The sequence below is a fragment of the Festucalex cinctus genome, chromosome 11 (genome assembly GCF_051991245.1).
Source record: "Festucalex cinctus isolate MCC-2025b chromosome 11, RoL_Fcin_1.0, whole genome shotgun sequence".
NCBI classification, from domain to species: domain Eukaryota; kingdom Metazoa; phylum Chordata; class Actinopteri; order Syngnathiformes; family Syngnathidae; genus Festucalex; species Festucalex cinctus.
Genome location: NC_135421.1, coordinates 28,483,268 through 28,500,438, shown reverse-complemented (window position 1 = coordinate 28,500,438; position 17,171 = coordinate 28,483,268). Strand labels below are relative to the sequence as shown.

The following is a 17,171-nucleotide window of genomic DNA, read 5'->3' as shown; positions in this document are numbered from 1 at the left end:
TTCTTCTAAAGAGAAATTAACTCTCATTACTCAAGCATATTGAATATTAGTATGCAGGGGTATCATCCATTTAAGACAAGTAGATGGCTTCCCTTTACAGACTATAGTCCGGTCCATCATATGTGTTAAGACTTTAGGTCTAATGTTTTTGGGAACCATGACTTTTGCTTATTTCTTCTGACTCCTCGCTAGGCCCTGCAGAGTAACCTCCGCTACTCCCTCCTTCCCAAGAGGCTCGTCATCGGCAAGCGTCTGGCCCAGTGCCTGCACCCGGCTTTACCCAGCGGGGTGCACCTCAAGGCTCTGGAGACCTACGAGGTTATTTTCAAAATCATTGGGACAAAATGGCTGGCCAAAGATTTATTCATTTACAGGTAAAAAATAAAATGACCGAAGCGAGAGATGACCCTGAAGTGCGTTTTGCCGTGACACATTTGTTTATGCATTTTTAGCTCCGGCTTGTTCCCGCTGTTAGGCCACGCGGCCATGGCAGTGAAGCCTGTTCTGCTCACACTGTACGAGCGCTACTATCTGCCACTGCAGAGGGCTTTACTGCCCAGTCTTCAGGCCTTCGTAACGGGACTACTGCCAGGCTTGGAGGAAGGACTGGAGGTCAATGACAGGTATGCTAGATAAGGGTCGTGTTTGGGGTTGGGTGATATGGAAATTGAAAATAAAAATCTCCAAATTTAATTTGAGGAAAAAAATAATTTTATTTGCTGGGCATTTTATTTATTTAATCACCCAACCCAGTCTTAGATGTGCTTGTTAAAAATAGTTTGCTGAAGTTTTATAGATGTATTTTTTGATGGGGGGTGGTGGTGGTCTTTTTTTTTTTTTGCCATATTTGTCTTTTCTATGTCCAGGACTGATGCCCTACTGGTGAAGTTGTCCCTGCTGGTGGGTCAGCGGGTGTTCTATGGAGCCCTGTGGGGTTGTATATTGGTCAGCCCCCAAGTGCGACTGCCTGCAACCGTCTTTATAGTCGCACACTTTGACCGCATCTTGCCCCTGCAACAGCAGAAACACATGCTCGGCTATGACCATCGCATGGCGGTGAGTGCTCCCTTTCTTGGACATGAATTCATTTTCTTCAATGAAGTCAGCTATTTTTCTAAAACTCCTCATCCATCTGTCTTTGTGCAGATTAAATCTGTGTGTCTTTCCCTGCAAGATTCAAATGTGCTGGTGCAAAGGAACATGTTGGAAATCCTGCTCTTCTTTTTCCCTTTGGCTACATCCCTGGTAAGCAATCTAAACCACAACTTCTGTAATCCAACTTTTTCAGCACTATGCTTTAAAGGAGACAAACAGTGTGCGTAGTCTGGTTTTTGCCATGAAAGTGGCTCTGGATCTTCACTGATGGAGAAAATCGTTACAAATTGTGATTATCATGTAAACTAATTATTTAGGAATAGGCAGAGAACCAAATATTTACTTGATTGATTTCTTTTTACTTCAAGGGTGGGCAGGCACTCCTGCAGTTTATTTCAAATTACATTCAACACTAAACAGACATAGTAAGGATCCAATTTTTGGTAGAGCTATTATGATGGATCTTTTTACCCATGCTCAGCCTGGAGTACTGAACAGATTCCATATAGGTGATCACTGCTCACTGTGAAATGGATGAGCAGATTTGCCCTAACTATGTCATTATAATGTTTACCAGAAAAATCACAATGTATGCCTTAACTCATTCACTCCCAGCCATTTTCACCAAACCAACCCCCTTTGCTCCTGGCTGTTTTATTGGATTTTGACTGATTTTGCAAGGCCCACAGAATATTGTTCTATTGCTATAAAAACATTCAACCTATCAAAAAAAAGATTAGGGTATCTTCTTTTCTTCAGGAAAAAAAAATGACATTTGTTCTGTTCTGTTTCCATTTTGCAGCAATTAGCATTAGAATATAGCTAAATTTTATCATTATTCACAAATCTTTTTAAAACTCTGGGGGAAAATAGCTTGTTGCAACATGGCCCTGGTTGATCTCTTGTACTCTGCTGCCACCTGCTGGACGTTTTTGTAATAACTATCAGTGCTTCAACGGTTCTTTTCAGTTCAGAGGCTGCATTAAAGCCTTCTGTATGCTCTAGCATAAAAAGAACATAAACGTATAAATATGTCTTTAGTCTCTGGTAATATTTAAAATAGAACGTATTTATACGTTTTTGGGAGAAAATGAGTTAAGACTGGATGTATGTACGCCTTCAGCTCCATTGAGCCGGAGTAAACCAAGCCTAAAACGTGGCATAATTGGACTTGGCAATTGCTTATTTTCTCCTCTGTCTTTTCCTTTTGTCGGTTCAGGACCCAGCGGAGGCCAGCATCGTAATAAGCATTGATGACATGACCGCAGTGGTTTCCGCTGCTACACTTACATTACTCCGCAGAGACATGTCCCTCAACAGGCGCCTCTATGCATGGCTCCTAGGTAACTGATCATGAGAAATGTTTAGTGATGAGTCATGACCCATTACCTGCGTGGAAGTGTTTGGTCAATTTCTGGTTTTCTCACTTTTCTGCACTGTTTGTATGTGCGTTTTCTTTTCAGGCACAAACATCAAAGGGGAAATGGTTGCGCCGCATCCGACCATGTCTTCTTCAGCAGAGGAACATATGTTGTTTTACTTCAACACATACTCCAAAGATCTTATTGTGCAGGTACCTCACACTTGTAGACTTAAAAATGTATATACAAGTGCATCTAAATTAGAGTATTGGTGAAACACTACATAGTATATTTTGAATGTTTCAATATAATATTTTAAAAAAAGTAATCATTTTGATTGTTTGATGTAGTATAATCTTATTTCTTGTAATGGTGAATTTTGATTTAATGATCAAAATTATATTAAAAATAATTTCACTGTTTAGTTTGTTTATAGGAACTATAACATTTATTAACTGTACCGTGAAATTTGTAAATTACGTTCCTTGTTGTCACAAAGCCGTTTACTACCAAAACTGAAACCAAATTAAAGTAAAAGTACTTGCCCTTTGAAGACACCTGACTGTCATGTGACTTTGATGTGGCACAGGAAGGCATGTGCAGAGCAATACTGTCACCTAGTGGTGTTTTATATGTATTGCTAAACTATGTATTTCAGAGGTGGGTAGGAACAAGCTTCATTTCCCTCGTTAGATTTACGCAAGTAAGTTTTTGAGCAATTTTACTTTTCGTGAAATTGTTGGTCAGTGTTTGAATTTGTATATTCCCATTGCATAATTTTGGCTGTTTCTCATGAGTGCACTGTTTAAAAATAAATCTTTAGTAGTTTTTGTCCCTGAATTCGTACATTGGGGGGAAAAAAAAAGAAGAGACGTGAACACTTAAGAAATAAGCAAATGGCAACTGAATACTTCACATACCGGTCACATGTGCTGTGTTTGCACAGTGTTTGACTTGTGTTTGTTTGTCACCTGTTACTCTCCTTCCCATCTGTCGTGTCCTTTGCTTCAGGGTCTGATTAACATCCTCAAACAGAAGGATGTGCAGAGCAAGCCAGAGAATGTAATTGGCTACCTCAGGCCTTTTCGTATCATTATTAGCCTGCTCGATAAACCGGAGTTAGGTAAGTCCAGTACATAAAGATCATCAAATATAGAATTATCTTGGACTTGTTTTTGAGAGTACTTATTGTGGTACATGTATCCAGGTCCAGCAATTTTGAGCAGTGTGCTGTTGGAGGTAGTGCGAGCCTTTTACAGCTACTGTCGAGAGATGCTGGGTGAGGATACTATCACCAGGTCAAGGCTCTCAGGCAACCAATTAGCCAGGTGAGGGCAGCAGAGACTGACAACTATCAATGGCTTTTCCATCTAAACTCTTTAGTTTGTATGGTCACCTGTTATACATGTATGGCGACCAACCATGTTTGCAAAGCCAACATTGTGGGCTTTAATATGCATTATGACCTGTTCATGTTTGGTGGACATTGATTTGCATCTTTAACAATAATCTATTTTTATTGCAAAAAACAAAAACAAAAAAAACTTCATGGTGGCTAGTGTTTTTGCGCTAATGTGTACATTAAGCCAGAGTTGGGAATTTTTGTCATCTTCAAGGGGAAAAAAAAACTTTGTTGATGTCAGTGAGGGCAAAATGACAAAACTTATATCTGGAAAGCCCATATTAAATATTTTAAAATGCAGTACAGCTCGATGGGGTTCATTCATACCATGCAGATTTTTTTATTTTTTATTTTTTTTTACTTTGTCATGAGTCAAAATGGACTTTTAAGGCTCCATATGAAGGTAATTTGCCTTCTAAAAAGTTTGATGGAAAAAAAACATGTATCAAAACTGACTTTTAGGACTCTACCTAAATGTCACTTTGCCCTTGAAAAAAATGGTTTAAAAACAAAACAAAAAAAAAGGCGATGAGTTAAACAACAAACATGTTTTTTGTCATTGTGTCAACATATTCTAAAAATATTATAATACAAAGCACTACTCGATGGAGTTTGTTCCACCTTGATTGGTGTTTGACCTTGTTGAATTTTCACAGCATGATAAAAGAGAACAAGAACGCTTCGGAGATCATAAAGACAATGAATATGCTTGTGAGCTCAATAAACAGTGAATTCTTGTGGGATTACATGATGCAATGCTTCTGCAAATCTCTCAGGTGAGTTTCAGTATCACACATTTATTGAATTGGCTCCTCCAGACATAATTGTGCTTTAAAACTAACAAATTCCATATACAATTTGAATTATATCTGGTTTGAAACACATAATATAATTTGTTGTTCTTTTTTTAAACTTTTAGTGATGACAACAATTCACCAAAGCCTCAGCATGACAGAAGTTGTCCTGGTCTCTCTGTCACAGAAATATCAAATCTCCTCATTTTTCTGCTTGATGTTCTTCCACTGGTAATGAATATCAAGTTGTGAATGGGAACATGAACTGTACAGTGTACGCACACGGTATTTTCTTAATCCTTGCGTTCTTTTGCAGGAGCTACATGCTGATATCCAGTCCCATTTCCTTCCTGAGATGCTGGGCACGATGCTGAGGAACCTGCACAGCCACATAGAATCTGTTCTCTTGGAGGATGTCACACAGGGCCTACGTGCATGCTTCAAGGTCCTGAGTAAGATCCAGATGCCTGTGGCATTCATGGACTTGCAGGCAGCCTACACAGAAGGGATGGCGGTAGAAGCGCAAGAAGAGGATGAAAGGATTACCCAGGTATTATATATATATATTATCTCCATTCCATTTACTCTTACTTTATCCTCGCTTTAAATTATATCCTTCTCCAGGATCCAGAGAAGGAAGGAGAGAGAGATGACGGAGTTGCAAACGGTAATGCTCACCACGGAGATGACGAGCTGAACAGAGATGTGGATGAGGCTGAGCCTGCAGACGGCGTCTACCCGACACTCCGCTCAGAGGACAGCGGGCTGGGCGTCAGCGCCTCGCCATCAGAGCAGCAGCTCCCATCTGCTGTGGGCTCCAGGGGAAATGGAATGGGCAAAAATGATCACGGAGTGTGGAGAAGGGGTGGCAGTGTCGAAACCACAACGCATTGTCTGCAGGACATCCTTGCATTCATAGCCATGAGGTAAAATACTCATTATTTGACAACAGATCAAACACTAATTAAACCACATTTTCTTAATGTAATAAAAATGAGACCATAATAAATAATTCAAATGATTTTTTTTTTACCGTACATAAATATTTATAGCACTTGTCCTCAATTTAGGTTGATGGTGAGCCCAACTTACTTATCGCATTGAGGCAGAGCACCCCCGGGACTGGTCGCCAGCCGATCACAGGGGACATGTAGACAAATATTATAATTCATATTCACACCTAGGTTAACTGAAGACTCTAATTCCATAATATGCATGATTGTGCAATGTGGGAAGAAGCCAGGCTAGAGAAACCCCACAGTACGGTGGGTACATACAAACCTCACACAGGAAGACAGGACTGTCTGGGCCAGACGTGGTAACCACTTTGGGCACGTGCTGCCAACAAAGATGTTAGACATTTTTAGGGGTGCTTAAAGCATAGTCGTAAATATAATTTATGAATAAGTTAAGGCAGGCTTCCCCAATCCTGGTCCGCAAGGGCCGGAATCCTGCAAGTTTTAGATGTTTCCATCCTCAACACACTTGATTCTAAAGATCAGGATCACTGTCAGGCTTCTGCAGAGCTTGCTGCTGAGCTGATAACGTGATTCAGGTGTATTGCATGACGGAAACATCTAAAACCTGCAGGACTCTGGCTCTTGAGGACCAGGGGTTGGGTACGCCAGCATTTAGGCCGTTTCACCCCGCACTTGCTCAGTTTGAAAGGTCCAAGTTTCTAAGTGCAGTGTGAAAAAAAAAAAAACGTTTTGTGAGTTGTCAGTATTTGATGATAGATGGGGTCCAGGCTTAAACAGGTTATTTTTTTAACCATCGTTGGTTCTAAAAGTAAGGTCTGTAATGTGTATCTCAATGCATGAATCGAACCAAATCCTTTCTCTCTTGTGTTTTAGACACCTGCTGGTACAGGTGGAGGATGTTGATGCACAGGAGGAAAAGCCCAAGACGGACGTCACGACTGCACCTATGGATAATAAGACTTTATTACTAAGCATAGGAGGAATGGAAATTAAAGACAAACTGACAGAGCTGTTCACCCCAAACAAGTTAAAACATCAGTCCGCATGTGAGGTCCAACAAGCAGAAAAGAAAAAGGAGCACGGACATTGTCTGGACTGGGCTGCTGGTTACCGGCCGCGAGGCAGAGCAGAGATCTCTGAGGCGTGTCGACAGGCTTTTGCTGCCACTTGCCACCTGCTTCTGGAGTGTACCACCTTCCCTGTTTATCTAAGCGAAGAGGAGGCCCTGGCTCTCAACTCGGACATTTTTGGCCAAGCAGGTCAGCTGTTTGTTTTCCTCGACTTCCTCCACTTAGCATCCAACCAAGGATGTAGTGGAACCCTCAAAGCCTCGAAGCTAGTGAAATATGCCTTAAAGGAGACATACCATGTATATTATTCATCAATTTAAAATATTTCCTCATGTCTGACATGTTTTTGTTGAAAAACCCCAAGTATTACAAACTATATTTCTTGTCTTGCTAAAATTTGCCAATTTAAGCCAGAATCAAATCAACACTTTTCCCGAAGAAGAATGCCCATTAGAAGTTACTTAATCTTATGTGTTTATTCATCACAGGAGGTGACGAGGAGAGCTTACCTATGTGGCTGAGGTCGTTGATGACACTGTGCTGCATGTCAAGGGACTACAAAATCCAGCACACTGCAGTGGCCTCTTTGTTGGAGCTCATCAACCACTCCCAGTCCTTAGCGATGGTCATCCAGGACAAGAGGAGGCGTTACCAGACGTCCGACTCCAACCCACTGAGCGGGCAGTTGCAGATGATCACCGTGCCCCCAATTTATCCCGCTTTGCTTTCCGTCATAGAAGACACAGACTTTTACCAGGTTTAGGAAAATATTGTTGCTGCCCCCATAATCTCAAAAAATATTTTTACGAAGGATATTTTCATTTTGTGTTTTGATTCAGAGAGTCGCTGTGGTGCTTTGGAGCCAGCTGGACACAGAGCGTCGAGAGCAGCACACTGCCTGCGTGGACCTCTTTTACCGCCTTCACTGTTTGGCTCCGTCAGCGACGATCTGCGAAGACATTATCTGCCAGGCGCTGTCGCACAAGGAGAAGGTGAAAATACTTGATGAACTGCTATTCATGCTTATGATGACACAAGCAAATCATGCAAAAAATAAACACCAGCTCTTGTAATTGTGTGACCCAGGCTGTTCGGCTTGAAGCCCTACACCGCTTCTCGATCCTCTGGCACTTGACCCGTGATATCCACTCGAACAGGAACTCTCATTCCTTTGACAGGTTAGTCTACACTATTTGTACACAATCACAACAAATACTGTACATACATCCAGTCATCCATCCATCCATTTTCTACAGCGCTTTTCCTTCTTGGAGTCGTGGGTGAGCTGGAGCGTATCAATGCTAACTTTGGGCAAGAGGCAGTTCCAGGCTGGACTGGTTGCCTGGTAGACAAACAAGCCTTTGATATTTATTGACAATTTAGATTCTTCTATCATTAAAAACCAAAAAAACATCCATGTTAATTGACAACTCTAAATTGTTTACAACCATGTTTCACTTAAATGTTTTGTATTTGTATCATGTTTATGGATTTTTTTTTAAATTAAAATATTTACAATAATTATGACTTATAGCATATGTGATTGACTCCGGAAACTTACTTGCAAATTTGGGTTACATTGTCGCTGTAGCAATGGAACTCCTTCGTAAACCGTGGAGCCCCTTTTAGTCTTTCCAATTGGACTTTAATTACAAATGTGGTTTTCTCTTTCAGGTCGCTGTGTGTTGTGGTGGAGAGTCTAAGCTGCACGGATAGCTCAATAAGTGCAGCAGCACAGTGTTGGCTGGCGCGAGCTCTGTCCCTCAACGACGTCATCCGGATCCTAGAGCCCATCCTGCTCTTGCTGCTTCACCCGTCCACTCAGCGCTGCTCCATTCAGGCCATCAAACAAAATGTCACAGCTGGTTAGTTTCTCTGTCAGCCTCAGTTTGTTAGCAGGAGGTCTTTTTTTTTTTTTTATGCTGTAACAATAAACCCCAGCATATTTGCGGTTCACTGTCCATTTCCTATGAATTCCTATTTCCAGGAATTCATTTTTTTTCGGGGTAATTTAGGATTATTTTTGAAATGGTACTTTGTATCTTAGACTACTATGAGCATTTTTCACATTTATTTCATGGGCTTCAATTACTTATTTGGGATTTATTATACATTTTTCCTCTGTTTTAAAGGTAATCTCAAGGTTCTAAATAACAGAAGTCGTTGGTCTGCCAAAGCAGTGGATACCATGGCTGATGAGAGCAACATCTTGAATCTCCGGAATGTCATAGACCGGGAATCCCTGTGGCTGCAATTAGACAGCGGTCCCGAGTTGTCAAGCCGAGGCGACGCTTTGGCGGCATCCAGGAGCGAGAGCGAAGTGACAGAAGAAGAGGACGGCGAGGAGGAGGAAGAGGAGGCCGTCAAGAGCGAGCACACGGAATCAGCCGACACCAGCGGCGCCCAAGTGTCCACGGAGAATTCCGGCTCTGGCACTGAGGAGGTAGCACTGGTCAACGGCCTGCAAAGAGTGGAATCCGAGCGTACGCAGGCGTCCGATTCGCTGTCGAGCGAAGATGACGAGGATCTGGAGTTGGAGGCCATGGCCAGATCTCGTCTGTTAAAACAGGAGCGTGAGAAGAAGGAGGCCATTGGCTCACTGTTCCATCATGTGCTTCTGTATCAGGTGGCGGGCGGTTGGCGCCATCTGCTCCAAGGCTTGGCGCTGCTGGATAGCCTGCTGAGGAGCAGCACTGAATTCCCTCTAGTGGAGGCGTTTTCTTCCACCTCTCTGGACACCAGCTCTGCCGCACACCTCAACCTTGTTTCCAACCTCTTGCAGCGCCACCAGCAGGCTCAGGACGGCATGAGCTTCTACGGCGGTTTGCTTTCCCCGTCATCCTCCCCCTCCACGCCGCCTTCTCTCCTCATCGAGCTGCTGATGAACCTGTGCCTGCGATTTCTCTGCTCTCACTACTCGTCCTACCAGAGCCTCGGGCCTCTCGACTTGCAGGGCAATCGAGACGTTCAGGTGAAAAGCGTGGAAGTGCTGACGCATATGGTGAACCAGCTCACCTGCATGGCACAAGGACAGGAGGGCCGCCTGGAGCGCATTCGCAAACTCCTCGCTGGATGTAAAGTGCAGCAATATGCTTTACTTACACTTTCAGCCTCGATGTATATAAGCCAAAGGGGAACGGACAAGGGAACAGCCAAGGGTCTTGAGCTGCTGGATGAAGATGGCGGACTATCAGAGGAGAGTCTCGTGAACTTCGGGAAGGGAGAAGGGCAGGACCAATATCCCTTACAGGTGGAAATACTCAAACTCCTCCAGGCTCTCATAGTCTTGGAATACCACGTGTGGCCCAGCGGGGCTGGATCCGGCGGGGCTTCCGGTCAGCCTGCGGAATCCCCAACTGGCAGTAACTCTCTCACCCGGGGTTGGCAAACAGCTGTCCTCTTCCAGCAATCCATCAAGGCAGCCCAGTATGTCCAAAGCCACCCCATCACCGCCCAAGGAATGTTTGTTTCCGCCGCCGCCAGAGCTCTGCAGCCGCAGTACGGCTATGCCATGCACCCCCACTGGGTGGCGTTGCTGTGCTCCGCTCTGCCTTACTTGGGGCGCTCATTGGGCATCATTGTGGCTCCCCTCATCAGTCAGATTTGCAGGAACTTGGATGAGCTGGTGAAGCTTTTTGAGCATGAAGGAGGAAGAACAAATCAGAGGTAAAGAGACTCCAGCACGCCTGTGACCCTAATGAACACAAGCACTGCATAGAATGGACAGATTGTCATACAAATATAACAAAACAAAACTCCAAGTATAACTACTCTGGGTGTAACAAAAACCCATTTTGAACGGGAAAATCATTTTTTTTTTCTTTTTTTTTTTTTCTTTTAAAGATGTGAGTGCATGAAACCGAACCAAATTGTTTCACTTTGAAATGTATCTGAATCGTCTTTTAAGGAAATTGCACATTTATTACTGACAAGTCTATTTGAAGGAATGTAAAATGACAAGAAAAAAATTCATTATATAATATTCATATCGTCTCAAACTGAGTGGTGCCATCATAGTCCCACTGAGTCAAACTGAATTGAATTGTTCCACTTTCAAATTGAACTATCCTTGAATCGTTTCGGATCCCATGTATTGAAAACAACATTGAATTTGCTTTTGCGGAGAGAATGCACAGTGCACACCCCTAAAAATTACTCATCTCTTGAAGATGACACACTATGGAGAGGGAACGCACGGTTTGCCATTTTATTGTTCATGTGAAATAGGAGCTAAGTAGATGCGCACCCAAAAAAATTAGGTATAAGATGGAAAAGGTATTTGCCGATGGCTTGACTGAAAGAATCTCCTGACCTCAGTTCCACATAGTGATTTGGCACAGATGGCAATCTTTGCCGCTCCGTCAATGTTGTGAATTGGTTTGAACTGTATGATTTGTTTAACTTTTGGGACATATTAAATTGTCCAACTCTTGGGCAGTTAGACTTTGGAGGTTCCACTAAATGGAAGATTTATTTTTCTGCTTTGTTTTGTGTAACTGACAGGCGGGAGAACATTGCGCCAGACTACCTTTTGACGCTTCTAGAAGGCCTGACCACCATTACACACTACTGTCTGCTGGAAAACAAGAAGGTGAGTCTCATGCATACTGAGCAGCACACACACAAACAAGCAGATATGTCCAGGACCTCTTGTTGTATAATCTTCTATTTATTTTATGTCTGCCTCATCAGACCTTGGTTTCGTGCGATTCTGTTGACATCCGGAACGCACGCAGCGCCGTGCTGGAGGCGCTGCCGCACATGCTCAACAGCATGGCGTTGCTATGGGGCGTGGTCATGAAGGAAGAGTTCCATAAGCGGGCGCCTGACTCTGCACTAAGCAGCAAACACAGTTCATCCGTCTTCTTTAAAAGCACCAAGGTTTGTTGTTGTTGTTGTTCACACATTTAAACTGTTACCATTTTGACCTCTCGTATATATTTTTTTTAAAAGTATGAGCTCTTCTCCTCCTGAGTCATCATTGTTCACATTTTGAAATCAAATCCACATGCATTGAAGCATTCGACAACTGATGCAACTGTTCATGCAACCTGACCTCTGTGCTTAGATTCTACGCCAGCGGATATTACAGTTCCTACTTCCTCTGACTGGCCAATATGGGATTCCGCTCATGGCTTCACTGGGAGCAGCCTGGAGAAGCAGGAAGAGTAAAAGGAGACACACAAACAATGTAAGAACTGCAATGTCTCTCGGCACACCTGTAAGAATTAGTAGGATTGAGAACCCTTTTTTTTTTCTCTTCTTTAGGTTTTACCTGTGGTCAGTGAGTCTCATCTAACCATTGTAGAGCTGGTGAAGTCATTGAACACTTTGCAGACGGACACCATTCTACAGTTGGTCAAGGAAGTGGTGAAAAAGCCACACCAGCTCAAAGGAGATCAGGTACAAAAAGAACATATTGCTTATAAGTTACGTTATCACCAACAAAACTTTTTGTAAGAAACCTTCTTCTGTGTCCCCTGAATTAGAAGTCAACGCTGGTCGACATCCCCATGCTGCAGTTTACTTACACTTACATCAAGAGGTAAAAAGCGTAGGACATATCTGGACATTGAACCACGATTCATTCTGGCTTAAATCACGGTTTTGGTGCAGCGATAATTTCTCATTAAATGACCATGTTCATTTACTTGTTTTAAATAATAGTGTTACAGCACAAGCCTTGCAGGAGAACATCGCCCCTCTTCTCAGTCTGCTACGGGAGTCTGTCCCACTGAACCTGGCTCCCCCTGGTCACTTCTTACTCCTGGGGTTAGTTTTTGCACAGATATTTCTGAATATTAAGTTTCTTTTTAAACTTTGTTTGGATTAAAATTGTCTTCTGCTTCAATGGCATTCGTCACTTGCAGCATCCTCAATGAAGTTGTCAATCGGCTCCCCAACTTGGACAATAAGAAGGACACGCGAGATTTGCAGGTTTGAAGACGACGCAACGTTCAAGCACTTGATTGACACGCAAGGAGAGAAACTGTGAGACTGATTGCTCTTGATAACAATGGCGTCAATTGGCGCAGGAGGTTACTCAGCGCATCCTGGAGGCTGTGGGCGGAATCGCGGGGTCGTCTCTCGAACAGACCAGTTGGCTGAGCCGCAGCCTGGAGGTCAAAGTTCAGCCGCAGGTGTGCCCCGAAATGGATGAGGCCGATGATGTGGAGATGGACGGCGATCACTGTGGTAACTTAACACTTCTTCTTGGGATTTTTATGTTTATACCCTGATTTATAAGAGCCATAAGGGCTTTGTCCATATTTAATTTTATTTAATTTTATTTTTTTATCTGCCTCAAACTTGAAAAGCTTATTTTGTGTGTGATGAGGAGCTAATTGTTTTTCTTCTGGACAGAGTCGATGGCTCAAGGCAGCGCCATGGTTTCGTCCTCGGCTCCCTCAGCTTACAGCGTGCAGGCCCTCGTGCTCCTGGCTGAGGTATGTTTTTATTTCAAAATTGTTGGTCCTCTGCAGGTAAAGAAAAGGAAAGCGTGATACTGACAGAAGTAATAATGAATAAAAATATTAATGAATGCAAGCCAGTCATTGCTTTATGTTTTGTATGTTTGTCTAAAAGCGATGGTTTCCTTCATATTTTGTTGACTTATCTTTTTAGGCAGTCGCTGCCATCAAACAATTTTTTCCATTGATGTAACTCCTTGTATGAAATTTTTAATTGATAGTCCACTGTCACTGATAGTTTTTTTCTTGTAGATGAGGCATCCACTTTTGATCGATGGGACATAAAGTTAAAAAAATCTTCCTGGGTGTCAGTACGATTGTTTGATCCGCACCAGGATTCGTTTGTGTGTATTCACACCTGCATAAAAGGTCCGGACCAGTGTGAGATACAAATCCTGGATATATAATACACCCCAAATCTCGTGTCCCACTGAGAGGTCAAACTTTTGCAAATGTTTGCGAAGGTACTGAATGTTATTTTCTCGTCAGGGTTTGTTCAAGGTTGCGATGTTTGCCAGATGATGGCCGAAGAGATTTTAAGTGGCAGCCAAGAGACTTGAAAGGTTTATTGGTTCTAAAAGACGAGTGGCGCAAACCTATTTTTAAGCGTTTTATACATTTTATTTTGTGTGTTTGTTTGTTTTTAATGCATTTGGACAGATATTCTGTCAATTACCAAAATCATCAATAAACAAGCACAAACAATTTAGACTTTCTTTGTAAATAAGTAGACTTACAAATTCAGTATGGGATCAAATAATTCTTCCCCACACTGTGTAGGTCTTGGCACCACTTCTTGACATGGTGTATCGCAGTGACGAGAAGGAGAAAGCGGTGCCTCTCATTTCTCGTCTCATGTACTACGTCTTCCCCTACTTGAAGAATCACAGGTAGCTACTGTGTTGTTTTTAACCCATATTTACGCGTAACTCCCGGTACGTTAGAATTATGAGGCACTAAAATGACATTCTCCCCTCTTTTTAGTGCCTACAACATGCCCAGCTTTGAGGCAGGGGCCCAGCTGTTGAGCAACCTGAGTGGTTATGCTTACACCAAGAGAGCCTGGAGGAAAGAAGTCTTTGAGCTCTTCATGGATCCCCTTTTCTTCACAATGGATGCCTCCTGTGCGCCCAGGTTAGCCTGATCATTGATGGAGTATTTTGATGCCTTATATACGCAGAGGCGTGGAACCTAGAAATTCAGCATTTTAATTCACTTTTTACGAGTCACTTTTAATGTCTGCTAATATTATCAATTGATCATGCTCAATGAGCGTCTAAGGAATCTTTTTGTGTTGTGTTCTATCCAGCTGGAAAGCCATAATTGACCACTTGCTGACTCACGAAAAGACCATGTTTAAAGACCTCATGAGTGAGTACACACGCTTTGACATGGTTCATGCCACAGAAGGCACAATTGTATGAATGCCAAACTTCATTTGACCATTTTTACAATCGTAGGCATGCAGAGTGGCTCCCTGAAGCTGTTTGCCAATGTGGACCAGAAACCCATGCTGCTCAAGCGCCAGGCATTTGCAATGTTCAGTGGAGAACTTGATCAGTATCATCTCTATTTACCCCTCATCCAAGGTCTGACATTGTTTCTGAATATTACATAAAGTGGGGGAAGTTATTTAATAGTATTAGTATTTGTTTAAATCTGAATATCTGTCAAAAAATGAACATGCTATCAATGCTGTCATACAACGGGAAACCTCATAAGATAACAATTAGCACATCTTTGTTGTTTTATTCTTATGAAAAAAAAACAATTTTTTTTATGGGAGGATAAAACAGATTAATGGCATTTCCATTCATTGTAATGTAGGAATATGACTTGTGCTGCTGCACTATAGTAACTTGTTTTGCTTGACAATCAAATACTTCACAAGCACACATTTATACCATTATTATTTTTTTTTTTATAAACACATTTGTAGCTCATTGTCAGAATTCTCTAAGAATTATTTTTTTGTAAGTGAGCAAACTTAGAAAATGTCTCCTTTAATATTTCCAAATAATGGGGAGTGATACCAAAAATGTTTCTGAACAGAACGTCTCACAGAGGCTTTACGAATGAATCCGAGTCCTGCAGTTTCCGCTCAGATATTCCTGATGTTCCGTGTTCTCCTGCTGCGTATTTCATCCCAGCACCTGACATCTCTTTGGCCAATCATGGTCACAGAGCTGGTAAATATTTGAAAGATCTTCACCCACAACCCACACAGTATGGTAATTGCAATAACTGCTTTTTTTGTGTGTTTTTTTTCATCTCTTCCCCAGATTCGCATATTTGCGCGTCTCGAGAAAGCTCTGCTGGTAGATAAAGATGTCTCAAAGTGAGCTTAAGATTTGTATTCCCGAATTCTGACCATGTCATTGTAGATGACTGTAACTTATAAATGTCTGCGCTTCCAGGCCGGCGAAAGTCGTGCGCGGAGCCCATGACCGAAATGCTCCTGTGACTTTCTCCCAGGCAGAGTTGGATATGTACCTGTCGGCTTGCAAGTTTCTGGACACATCCTTAGCTTTCCCCCCGGAGAAGATACCACTCTTTCAGATGTAAGCGGTCTCTTTTGGGGGGAAAAATGATGTCATCATTTTAAGATGTGGTGCTGCGTTGGTTGTTTGGGCAGTGGCCGATATTCTGTGTCAGTAGTTCCTCCAAAGTTAAAGCGGTTCAGGGGAATTTCAAAGTGAATAACATCATGCATACAGTCAAATAGAACAGATTCAAATTTCAGCCCTATTTTGTGTGCAGGTATCGCTGGGCGTTTGTTCCAGAAGTGAACGTGAACCACTATAGTGGCCCAGAGAGTGCGTTAATAGAGGGCGAACAGGAGTGCAAGCCCCACGTTGTCCAAATACTGGAGGGAGTACAGCAGCGTTACGGGGTAAAATCAGATATTAATAGCCATTTGATGATAAACGGACAAACACTTTAATGGAAATTTGTGCACCTATTTTGCAGACACTCAACGGACTGAGTGAGGAATCTGCTACGGAGCCCCCGGAATTCCCCCTTCTCACCCAGTGTTCCTTGTCCTCCATCACGCACTTGTTGCCTTTCCTTTCTACCCTGTGCTGCTCCTTCCAGGTGGCGTCCACTCACAGCCACTCACCGGCTCAGGTCGCAGACTACCCGGCAGCCAACCCGGACGCCGTCTTGGACAGGCTTGAGCGCATCATTGAGAAGGAGTTCCTGGATGACATGGAAAATTGACTCGCGGCTCGTTTTTGTTAACTGCAACATATGAAGCTTGCGGTGCAATTTATTTTAAGTGTTTTAGCAGATCTGCTCATAAATACACTGTAACACACTGAATCTGTATTTAAAAAGCAGAGAGGCTGTGGGGGTGAACTGTTTCATCGTTTTTTAATTCAGTGTATGTCACAAATGACCGTCTGGAATGTTGTCCCCGTTTTTTTTTTGTTTTTTTGTTTTTTTAAGGACCCAGTCAGGATTAGCTTTGCAAATAATTTTGGCCACCCACACCTTGAATTGCAGTGTTGGAGTGCACACACATTTCAAATGTTCTGAATCTGTGCACTTGAATGCAAATAATGACAGCCACCAGTTTTCTAGACTAAATTATTTGTGTTCTGTCTGACCGTGAGAATGTTCCGTTTTGTCTTGAGGAATATGTTCTTGATTGTTATTGGACCTCGCAGCTCCAGAGTTCATACTTAGATTTTATGTTGTTTACATGCCATTTTTGGTATTAAGGGAAATGTACGTGTTCTAAGATAGCTTTTACAAATTCCTGCTCTTTTACCCTTGTCATGTTGAAATGTTCATGCCATTGTTAAATTATTCCAAATGTTGAAGTTGAAAATAAAAATGCTAATAAATGAAGTTGTTGAGTTCATTCAATGTTTTAACGGAAACCTCACATGTACAGTTCCGTACAAAAGTATTGGAAAGATGAATATGAACCAAGCCTATGAGCCTCCAGGTCTCACGATTAGCTCATTCGTTCCCACCAGTCATTTGTTTGTG

The 17,171-nt window shown here is 42.5% G+C and overlaps 1 protein-coding gene across 1 annotated transcript in view; it reads left to right on the top strand.

Annotated features, from left to right (window-relative positions):
- Positions 1-17,027, top strand: part of dop1b (DOP1 leucine zipper like protein B) — a 20,370-nt gene extending 3,343 nt beyond the window's left edge. The window contains exons 3-38 of the mRNA XM_077537383.1: positions 193-374; positions 453-623; positions 867-1,056; positions 1,147-1,245; positions 2,315-2,438; positions 2,559-2,668; positions 3,468-3,579; positions 3,664-3,784; positions 4,515-4,634; positions 4,778-4,883; positions 4,969-5,202; positions 5,277-5,578; positions 6,506-6,891; positions 7,191-7,459; positions 7,542-7,694; positions 7,789-7,880; positions 8,377-8,567; positions 8,835-10,368; positions 11,206-11,293; positions 11,395-11,583; positions 11,771-11,893; positions 11,971-12,105; positions 12,192-12,247; positions 12,370-12,474; positions 12,573-12,639; positions 12,738-12,897; positions 13,066-13,148; positions 13,953-14,062; positions 14,157-14,306; positions 14,482-14,543; positions 14,633-14,761; positions 15,225-15,361; positions 15,455-15,510; positions 15,590-15,733; positions 15,933-16,065; positions 16,143-17,027. Coding sequence (XP_077393509.1) covers positions 193-374; positions 453-623; positions 867-1,056; positions 1,147-1,245; positions 2,315-2,438; positions 2,559-2,668; positions 3,468-3,579; positions 3,664-3,784; positions 4,515-4,634; positions 4,778-4,883; positions 4,969-5,202; positions 5,277-5,578; positions 6,506-6,891; positions 7,191-7,459; positions 7,542-7,694; positions 7,789-7,880; positions 8,377-8,567; positions 8,835-10,368; positions 11,206-11,293; positions 11,395-11,583; positions 11,771-11,893; positions 11,971-12,105; positions 12,192-12,247; positions 12,370-12,474; positions 12,573-12,639; positions 12,738-12,897; positions 13,066-13,148; positions 13,953-14,062; positions 14,157-14,306; positions 14,482-14,543; positions 14,633-14,761; positions 15,225-15,361; positions 15,455-15,510; positions 15,590-15,733; positions 15,933-16,065; positions 16,143-16,394 — 6,675 coding nt within the window. The 3' untranslated portion in view covers positions 16,395-17,027. The remainder of the gene's footprint in view (positions 1-192; positions 375-452; positions 624-866; positions 1,057-1,146; positions 1,246-2,314; positions 2,439-2,558; positions 2,669-3,467; positions 3,580-3,663; positions 3,785-4,514; positions 4,635-4,777; positions 4,884-4,968; positions 5,203-5,276; positions 5,579-6,505; positions 6,892-7,190; positions 7,460-7,541; positions 7,695-7,788; positions 7,881-8,376; positions 8,568-8,834; positions 10,369-11,205; positions 11,294-11,394; positions 11,584-11,770; positions 11,894-11,970; positions 12,106-12,191; positions 12,248-12,369; positions 12,475-12,572; positions 12,640-12,737; positions 12,898-13,065; positions 13,149-13,952; positions 14,063-14,156; positions 14,307-14,481; positions 14,544-14,632; positions 14,762-15,224; positions 15,362-15,454; positions 15,511-15,589; positions 15,734-15,932; positions 16,066-16,142) is intronic.
- The last annotated feature ends 144 nt before the right edge of the window (positions 17,028-17,171 follow it).